Genomic DNA, 10,175 nt, shown 5'->3' on the forward strand with positions numbered 1-10,175 from the left:
TTAGAGGCACCAGAGAAGGACCCAAAGTTAGGTAACAAAGTAATTACGAGCAGTTATGGAGCGCCTACTCTGTGCCACAGGCTCACCATCTGATGAGAATCATACATCTCCTTTCACAGCTGGGGAAACTGAACCTCAAAGAGGAGTCACCCAGCCTGTGGACTGAATCGAGGTTCCGCCATTCGTGAGCAATGCGCGAGGGAGAGCTCTACGGAAAGGCGAGGAAAGGCGAGGGACCGAGGGCAGCCCGCCTCCCTGGGGGCCTCACCTCCTTGAGGTCGCGCTGCAGCTTGGAGTTGGCTTCCTCCGCCTTGCCCAGCTCACGGTGCGCGGTGCCCAACTCCTCCTCCAGCTGGCTCATCTGACGGCACAGCACCGCCAGGCGCTCCCGCAGCTGGCACACCTCAGCGCGCTGCCGCTCCAGGGCCTCCTCCAGCTCTGCTGTGCGCCGGTTGGAATCCCCGCCAGGACCCAGGCCATTGGCAAGAGTCTGGAGTAAGGGAAGGAAGGGACCAGATCCCAGAGTGTCTCCGGAGACACAGAGGAAATCCAAGGAGAAAGTCAATCAGCTGAATGTAGATCAAAGATCAATAAGGATCATGCTGGTCAGAGTCCACGGAGGTCAGTGAAGAAGGAGGTCACAGAAGTTAGCTAGGTGACCTGAATCAGAGGTCCAAGCTCTGTGACAGTCTTAGAGGTGCAGCCGTCTTAGGGCCAATGAGGATTATACCAAGCATTACAAACACCATCACAAAGTCAGGGAGTTGAATGGAGCTCACGGAGAGGGGACTTCCATGTCTCACCTGCCCATCCCCATCCTTGCCTGGCTCTTCCAGCCCTGACCGCCGCCTAGACAGCTGTTCTCGAAGGTTCAGAGTCTGGAAGTGTGAAAGGGGAATCAGAGCACAGGGGCTCCCTGAACCCCCAGCTCTAGTTCTCACTGGCATTGGCCCTCTAAGGGGATAGGCGGCCCCATCTGAGATGCCTCCGGTCGTGCTGCGGCCATGCCTACCCCACGGTTTACCCTTAGGCCCCCTCCCTCCTTATATCCCTCCTCAGCTGCCACCACGGAGGGCGTCTACCCTTACTCTTCCCCTTAGCCTTCTGGACAAAGTTTCCGCTTTAGCCCCGCTTTTCCCCATTCAGTCGCTTCCTCCTTAGTCCTAGCCTGAGCCCCAGCCCCTGGTTCTACCTTTAATCTCACTCTCACTGGGAGATTCTCCCCGTAGCCCTGCGCAATGAGTGCCCACTTAGAAACCCCACTGGTTTCTCTCCATAGTCCAACCCCATAGCTTGTCTGCCCTAGTCCCGCCCCAATAGATTCTCTCTGGAACCCACCCAACCGGCTCCGCCCCATGGGCAGCCCCTTAGCCCCTCCCCTTGGATTCAAATTCCCTTTCTTGGCCACACCCACACCTCCTGATTGCTCAGTTCCAGCTCCTCCTCGAGCACTGCCACGCGCTCCAGCGCCATCCGCAGCCGCTCCCGAACCTGGGGATCGGGGCAGGGCAACAGTCAGCTGGAGACCAGACCCAATTTAGGACAGTTGCTCTTGGTCCAGAACACCCCGGGACGGATCCGATAGGGCAGCGTTGGGGTTCCTGTCTCCATAACGGGTATGCAGCCCCAACCAGCTATCCAGTCTGTCCCATCCACTGGTAGCCCCTATCCTGGTTTATTTTTCTGCTATCAAACCAGTCAGGTCCCAGTCTACGTATCCTGTTCCCAATCAATCACAGTCAACATTCTTCCAACTCAGAACATCCCCAACCAATCACGGCCAGAATCTCTCCCACTCAGAACAGCCCCAGTCAACTATGGGTTTCCATTCTCCACCCCTGCTCTTCTAATTCCCATACCTTCTCATCCAGGGCCTTGTGGTGCTCGAAGAGAGACTTTAGAGCCTTGAGCACTTCTACCTCCGAGGAGACCCCACCCGGGGACTGGGCCTGGCGCTTCACCACGGTCATGCGCAGTGACCTCTCGTGCCTGGACACCAGGCACTCCAGGTGTTCCAGGAGCAGCTACAGGCACACGACATGGGGTCAAGGAAAAGAGGCAAGGGAAAAGGGGCAGAGTTGAGAAAAAGGGTGACAGGTAGGGCGGACACATGGAGGAAAAGATGGAGCCATATAAAGGAGCACCGAGAGAGACAGGTCAGGAAAAGAGAGGAGGTCGGGGTCAAGGAAGCGGTGGTACAGAAGAGAGAAAAGTTATGGAGACAGGGAGGAAGGAGTGGGACCAGAGTGGGAGACCAGCCAGGAAGTGGGAGCAGGGAAGAGAAGCAGAAAGGCGAGATGGGGAAAAAAAATGGGTCACGCTGCAACACTGCGAGGCCCCGCCCTCCACTTCAACACCACGAGGCCCCGCCCCCACTTAGGCCCCGCCCTCAACACCCCTCACCCGCGTGTTGTTCCGTTCCGCCTTCAGCTCTGCAATCTCTTCCTCCCTCTCCAGCAGCTGCTCCCGACATAAGTTCAGCTCCTTCGTCAGAGCTGCAAACTCCTGTCCGGACATTGGCAGGATCTGGACATTCAGCTCAATCCTTTCCCTGTCTCCTTCATTCCCTGGGACTGGAAGTTTGAAGGTCCCGCCCTCCCTGCTAAGTCCCGCTGTCCCTTGCCACTCAGGCCCCGCCCATTAACGGCAAGCCTCGCCCAGACTCCTCCCTTCCAGGCGCCAAGCCCGGCCCCTTCCGGACCGCCTTCTCCGCCGAGGCCCCGCCCCCTCAGGCCCCGCCCCGATCCCGCCCAGACCTGGGGCAGCGCGATGCTGAGCTGGCGCTGCAGCGAGTCCTTCTCGTGGCCGAGCTCGCGCAGCCGCAGCTGCGCTGTAGCCAACCCGTCTTGTGCCTCGCGCAGCGTCTCCAGCAGGCGCTCGCGCTCCGTGAGCATCGTGACCATGAGGCGCTCCAGTTCCCCGCCCGCCTCGTCCGGGCCCAGCGCCGAGCCCCGCCGGCCATCCTCGCTGATGGTGGGCATCACCTCGCACATCATGGCGGCGGTGCGGGCCTGCGGGGCGGGGAGGGCAAGGAACAGACCAGCCTTGTCAAGGCACAACAGAGAAACTGAGGCATGGCCACTCGGATACCATGTAGGGGAAATAGGGGCAAACCAAGCACTGCACAGAAGAAACTGAGGCCCAGGCAGTGTGATCATGACACAGGGAAACAGGCACCGCCACCTGTCACTCCACCAGGGAAACCAAAGATTGGCCACCAGGTGCTGCCAGAGGAAACTGAGGCCTATTTTTTTTTTTTTTTTTAACAGGGTCTCACTCTGTCGCCCAGGCTGGAGTTCAGTGGCGCGATCACGGCCCACTGCAGCCTGAACGACCCAGACTCAAGCAGTCCTCCCAACTCAGCCTCCTGAGTAGCTGTGACTACAGGCACGCGCCACCATACCTGGCTAATTTTTTTCTTTTCTTTTCTTTTCCTTTCCCTACTTTCTTTTTTTTTTTTTTTTTCTTTTTGAGCTGGAGTGATCTGTCACCCAGGCTGGAGTGTAGTGATGCGATCTCGGCTCACTGCAGCCTCCACCTCCCGGGTCCCGGTTCAAGCAATTCTCCTCCCTCAGCCTCCCGAGTAGCTGGGATTACAGGAACCCGCCACCATGCCCAGCTAATTTTTGTATTTTTAGTAGAGACAGGGTTTCACCATGTTGGCCAGGCTGGTCTTGAATTCCTGACCTCGTGATCTGCCCGCCTTGGCCTCCCAAAGTGCTGGGATTACAGGCATGAGCCACGGCGCCTGACTTTTTTTTTTTTTTTTTTTTTTTTAGAGACGAGGTCTCACTCCTGGACTCAAGGGATCCTCCTGCCTCAGCATGCCAAAGTATGCCACTGTGCCTGTGCCATTGCTCTTAGGAAAACAGTCCTGGCTACCTGGGTGAGAGGATTTGGGAAAACCGAGGTCAGACTCCAACATACACTGGCAGCAAACCTAAGCCTAGCCCACTCAAAGGAACCAAAGCTGGGTGACCCTGGCATCGTATGAGTGAACGTGGAGAAAATCAAGTCTCTACCTATTCTGGCTCTACTGAGAATCCCCCTCAACCCACTGCATGGGTAGGAAAACTGAGGCCCAGACCAGAACCATGCCTTAAGAAGGCCACAGGGCCAGGGACCCAGGATTAGGTCACTAGGATGTGGTTACCTGTATAATGTCACAGGGTTGGTCTCACCTACTAGCCAGCCCAACTCCTGCCTCCTTCAATTTCCCAGAAATCTGGACCCCGGCTCCCTAAGAATCTAAAGACCCACTCCATTTGGGAAAAGAAAAAAAAAAAAAAAAAAAAGCAAGGCCAGGACTGGGCGCAGTGGCTCATGCCTGTAATCCTAGCACTTTGGGAGGCCGAGATGGGTAGATCACTTGAGGTCAGGAGTTCAAGACCAGGCTGGCCAACATGGTGACCCCATCTCTACTAAAAATACAAAAAAAAATTAGCCGGGCATGGTGGCATGTGCCTGTAATCCCAGCCACTGGGGAGGCTGAGGCACGAGAATCGCTTGAACCCGGGAGGTGGAGGTTAGAGTGAGCCGAGATAGCACCACTGAACTCCGGCCTGGGCATGGGCAACAGAGTGAGACTCCGTTTCAAAAAAAAAAACAGTAATGGCTGGGCATGGCGGCTCACGCCTGTAATCCCAGCACTTTGGGAGGCTGAGGCCGGCAGATCGCGAGGTCAAGACATCGAGACCAGCCTGGCCAACATGGTGAAACCCCATCTCTACTAAAAATACAAAAATTAGCTTGGCGTGGTGGCACGCACCTGTAGTCCCAGCTACTCGGGAGGCTGAGGCAGAAGAATTGCTTGAACCCGGGAGGCAGAGGTTGCAGTGAGCCGAGATTGCGCCACTGCACTCCAGCCTGGCGATATAGACAGACCCCATTTCAAAAAAAAAAAAAAAAAACCACTATGGCCAGGACCATGTTCGTCACTTCTTCACCCTCTTCACGACCAGGAAGTCCAAGAACTAGCTCCCGCCTCCCTCAGGTCACAGGAGTATAAGACCCAGTCCCTTTCATCCCTCAGACCCCAGGAGCCTGCGCCTCCAGCCCCCACCTCCCCATTCCCAGGAGACTGCACCCCTCTCCTCCCCTAAGAGACAAGTCTAGGGGCCGGGCGCGGTGGCTCAAGCCTGTAATCCCAGCACTTTGGGAGGCCGAGGCGGGAGGATCACGAGGTCAGGAGATCGAGACCATCCTGGCTAACACAGTGAAACCCCGTCTCTACTAAAAATACAAAAAAATTAGCCGGCCGTGTTGGCGGGCGCCTGTAGTCCCAGCTACTCGGGAGGCTGAGGCGGGAGAATGGCGTGAACCCAGGAGGCGGAGCTTGCAGTGAGCCGAGATCGCGCCACTGCACTCCAGCCTGGGGGACAGAGCAAGACTCCGTCTCAAAAAAAAAAAAAAAAAAAAAAAAGAGACAAGTCTGGGCTCTCAGCTTCCTCGCTTAGACTCAGAAGTCCCAGGCTTCAGGCTTCTCCTCCCCCAGGCCCCTGCGTGCACAGCTCCTCCTCCAGGACCCAGGAGTTCTGGGACGCTCCCACCAACCCCAGCCCCAGCCCTCTTGAGGCTATACCCAAGGGCGGGGGACAAGGAAGGGGCGGGGTTTCTGTGGCGGGAAGGCGGGACTTGGGTCCCTGGAGCCAGGGGCAGGGCGGAGATGAAGCCAGGCCCCCTGAACCGCTCCCTCCACACACATCAGGTCCGACGGGTCCAGCTGGCCCGGCCGAAAGCAGGAGGGACTTTCACTCAGTTCCTTCTTTTCCTTCTCCCCCTGCGGGCAACGCATAACCGGTTCTGAGCGTGGATAATTCCCAGCCCCGCCCAATACGCGGACTGTGTCCAAAGCCTGGGACTGGGGCCTTGGACTTCTGTGAGGAGAGGAGGGCCTGAGGACCGTGGGCCCTGGGAGAGGAGGCAGCTGGGTTCCTGTCCCCTTGGCTGTTTGAGGTGGTGCATCTGAGAATCTAGGCAGGCGAATCCCAGCACTCAGTGGAAAGATTCAGGAAAACGATTCTAAGAGGGCAAGCCAGCCATAGGCCAAAAACCAACATGATATCTTTTTTTTTTTTTTTTTTTTTTGAGACGGAGTCTCACTCTATCCCCCAGGCTGGAGTGCACTGGCGCAATCTCGGCTAACTGCAACCTCTGCCTCCAGGGTTCAAGCGATTCTGCTGCCTCAGCTTCCCAAGTAACTGCGACTACAGGCTCGTGCCGCCACGCCCGGCTAATTATTTTTTGTATGTTTAGTAGAGACGGGTTTCACCGTGTTAGCCAGGATGAGCTCAATCTCCTGACCTCGTGATCCACCCGCCTCGGCCTCCCAAAGTGCTGAGATTATAGGCATGAGCCACCGCGCCCAGCCCCAACATGATATCTAAAACCAGCAATCCACTCTGACGATGCAACACAGATGTTTTGGGGAGGCTGTTCCAGAGCCTTAAATTCACCGAGAAGGAAATAAAAAACACAGCAAGGCTGGACATAGAACCTAGAAGGTTACTATGCACAGTACAGGGTGGGAAATAGACGTATGCTTCCACGCTTTCAATGGCTTGGGGTAAGAACCGCTCATAGGACTAAGTAGAGTAATCTAGAACTAAGTTCTGAAGCCTATAATCTAGAACCAGCCAAGAGCAACCCAATAACTTAGTGTCCAGGTCACCCCAGAACCCCACATACTTAATGACACCCATTAATATACCTAATGCAACACATAACAAACATAGTCAGCAGATAAAATCTAGAACTCAGAACCTGCTAGGGATGAAGGTATAACACAGAATATAGCAGGGGGCCAGGCGCGGAGGCTCATGCCTGAAATCCCAGCACCTCGGGAGGCTGAGGCGGGCGGATCACGAGGTCAGGAGATCGAGACCACGGTGAAACTCCGCCTCTACTAAAAATACAAAAAATTATCGGGGCGCGGGGGCGGGCACCTGTAGTCCCAGCTACTCGGGAGGCTGAGGCAGGAGAATGGCCTGAACCCAGGAGGCGGAGCTTGCAGTGAGCTGAGATCACGCCACTGCACTCCAGCCTGGGCGGCAGAGCGGGACTCCACCTCAAAAAAAAAAAAAAAAAAAAATCTAGAACTCAGAACCTGCTAGGGATAAGGGTATAACACAGAATATAGCAGGGGGCCGAGCGCAGTGGCTCATGCCTGTAATCCCAGCACTTATGGGAGGCCAAGGTGGGAGGATCGCTTGAGCCCAGAGGTTTGAGACCAGCCTGGGAAACATGGTGAAACCCCGTCTCTACAAAAAAATACAAAAATTAACCAGTCTCATAACCTGGTTTCAAAATAAATAAATAAATAGATTTTTAAAAATTTAATTACATTTTTATTTTTTTTTTTTATTTTTTTATTTTTTTGAGACGGAGTCTCGCTCTGTCGCCCAGGCTGGAGTGCAGTGGCACAATCTCGGCTCATTGCAAGCTCCGCCTCCCGGGTTCACGCCATTCTCCTGCCTCAGCCTCTCCGAGTAGCTGGGACTACAGGCGCCCGCCACCACGCCCGGCTAATTTTTTGTATTTTTAGTAGAGACAGGGTTTCACCGTGGTCTCGATCTCCTGACCTCGTGATCCGCCCACCTCGGCCTCCCAAAGTGCTGGGATTACAAGCGTGAGCCACCGCGCCCGGCCTAATTACATTTTTAAAAAAGAATATAGCAGGAGTCACATCCTTGGTTTTATCATGTGTCTAAGAGTTTGCTTGGAACTTAGAATTGTCTATAGGGTGGGGAGGGGGAGAGATCAAAAGGATGCATGTTGAGAATTGAGCATTTCCTGGAATAAAGACTGAGCTGGCAAAGGAGGGGGGCTGTTCTGGAAATAAGGACATTTCTAGGCTGAAGGCTCCAGAAGAAGAGAGAGCCTAGAACAAGCTTAGAATGCCAAAGTGGCAGATGGAAGAGAAAACCCACAATCCACCAGGGGACAAGTTCTAAACTAAGGCTGCACTGGGGAAAAAATGACAGAAAATGAATGGGCCTAGAACCTAGAACCAGGGGAAGGAAAACATTATGTAGAACACTTCACTGGGAATCTTTTACGTTTAAGAATATGAGGCCGGGTGCGGTGGTTCACGCCTGTAATCCCAGCATTTTGGGAGGCTGAGCCGGGTGGATCATTTGAGGTCAGGATTTCGAGACCAGCCTAGCCAACATGGTGAAATCCCGTCTCTACTAAAAACACAAAAAATTAGCCAGGCGTGGTGGTACACACCTGTAATCCCAGGTCCTCGAGGGGCTGAGGCAGGAGAATTTGCTTGAACACAGGAGGTGGAGGTTGCAGTGAGCCGGGATTGCGTCACTGCACTCTGGCCTGGGCAACAGAGTGAGACTCAGTCTCAAAAAAAAAAAATAAAAATAAAAAAGAATGTGAGATTAGGGCGAGGCACAGTGGCTCATGCTTGTAATTCCAGCACTTTGGAAGGCCAAGGTGAGAGGATCGCCTCAGTAACATAATGAGATCCAATGTCTAAACAACAATAACAGGCCAGGCGTGGTGGCTCACACCTGTAATCCCAGCACTTTGGGAGGCAGGAGGGGGATCACTTGAGGTCGGGAGTTCGAGACCAGCCTGGCCAACATGGCAAAACCCTGTCTCTACTAAAAATACAAAAAAAAAATTAGCCAGGCATGGTGGCATGTGCCTGTAGTCCCAGCTACTTGGGAGGCTGAGGCAGGAGAATTGCTTGAACCTGGGAGGCAGAGGTTGCAGTGAGCTGAGATCGTACCACTGCACTCCAGCCTGGGTGACACAGCGAGACTCCGTCTCAAAAATAAAATAAAAACTAAACAACAGGCCAGGCGTGGTGGCTCCTGCCTGTAATCCCAACACTTTGGGAGGCCGAGGCAGGCAGATCACGAGGTTAACAGATCAAGACCCTCCTGGCTAACATGGTGATATCCCGTCTCTACTAAAAATACAAAAAATTAGCTGGGCATGGTGGCAGGCACCTGTAGTCCCAGCTACTTGGGAGGCTGAGGCAGGAGAATGGCGTGAACCCGGAAGGCAGAGCTTGCAGTGAGCTGAGATCGTACCACTGCACTCCAGCCTGGGTGACACAGCGAGACTCCGTCTCAAAAATAAAATAAAAACTAAACAACAGGCCAGGCGTGGTGGCTCCTGCCTGTAATCCCAACACTTTGGGAGGCCGAGGCAGGCGGATCACGAGGTTAACCGATCGAGACCCTCCTGGCTAACATGGTGATACCCCGTCTCTACTAAAAATACAAAAAATTAGCTGGGCGTGGTGGCAGGCACCTGTAGTCCCAGCTACTTGGGAGGCTGAGGCAGGAGAATGGCGTGAACCTGGAAGGCAGAGCTTGCAGTGAGCCGAGATCACGCCACTGCACTCCAGCCTGGGAGACACAGCGAGACTCCGTCTCAAAAAAAAAAAAAAAAAAAAAAACTAAACAACAACAACAAAAAAGAATGTGCAATTAGATAAAACTTCCTTAGATCCTAAAACAGGGAAACAGGGAAGGGCATTCTAGAATCAATGGCACGAATTAGGAAGCCTAGAGTGCATACTTGGAACACACACATCTTAGAAGTTAGATTGCTCCTGGGAAGAGAATGGAATCTAGAACAACATGGCTGAAACCGAGAACACACTTGAAATGACCATTTAGCAAAGAAGGAAGGACTGGTTGTTAGAACTTTGGAACATGTCTGAGGATACGGTGGGATCAGAATCTGGCTCAGGGGTCTTATCTAAATATTTGAAAGAAACAAAGGCTGGGCACAGTGGCTCACGTCTATAATCCCAGCACTTAGGGAGGCCGAGGCAGGTGATCACCTGAGGTCGGGAACTCGAGACTAGTCTGACCAATATGGAAAAACACCCATCTCTACTAAAAATACAAAAAATTAGCTGGGCATGGTGGTAGGCGGCTGTAATCCCAGCTGCTCAGGAGGCTGAGGCAGGACAATCGCTTGAACGCGGGAGGCAGAGGTTGTGGTGAGCCAAGATCGCACCATTGCACTCCAGCCTGGGCAACAAGAGTGAAACTCCGTCTCAAAAAAAAAAAAAAAATTTGGCATCTGGCCTAGAACTCAGACCATGCCTGGAATGAAAATGGAACACAGAACAGACATCAACTGGGAGTGTTCTTGTGTTTAGAAGGAATCTAGAACATGGAGCAATGCAAGAGCACATGTGC

At 53.7% G+C, this 10,175-nt stretch overlaps 1 protein-coding gene across 2 annotated transcripts in view; it reads right to left on the reverse strand.

The window, feature by feature from the left end:
• PPFIA3 (PTPRF interacting protein alpha 3) overlaps nucleotides 1-10,175 on the reverse strand; it is a 32,434-nt gene that overhangs the window by 19,563 nt on the left and 2,696 nt on the right. For both annotated transcript variants that reach the window (XM_055240349.2, XM_055240348.2), the window contains exons 2-7: nucleotides 2,757-3,011; nucleotides 2,404-2,505; nucleotides 1,860-2,024; nucleotides 1,417-1,491; nucleotides 804-878; nucleotides 269-490 (exon numbers count right to left, since the gene is read on the reverse strand). In XM_055240349.2, coding sequence (XP_055096324.1) covers nucleotides 269-490; nucleotides 804-878; nucleotides 1,417-1,491; nucleotides 1,860-2,024; nucleotides 2,404-2,505; nucleotides 2,757-2,996 — 879 coding nt within the window. In that variant the 5' untranslated portion in view covers nucleotides 2,997-3,011. The remainder of the gene's footprint in view (nucleotides 1-268; nucleotides 491-803; nucleotides 879-1,416; nucleotides 1,492-1,859; nucleotides 2,025-2,403; nucleotides 2,506-2,756; nucleotides 3,012-10,175) is intronic.

The sequence above is a fragment of the Symphalangus syndactylus genome, chromosome 13 (genome assembly GCF_028878055.3).
Source record: "Symphalangus syndactylus isolate Jambi chromosome 13, NHGRI_mSymSyn1-v2.1_pri, whole genome shotgun sequence".
Lineage (NCBI taxonomy): Eukaryota > Metazoa > Chordata > Mammalia > Primates > Hylobatidae > Symphalangus > Symphalangus syndactylus.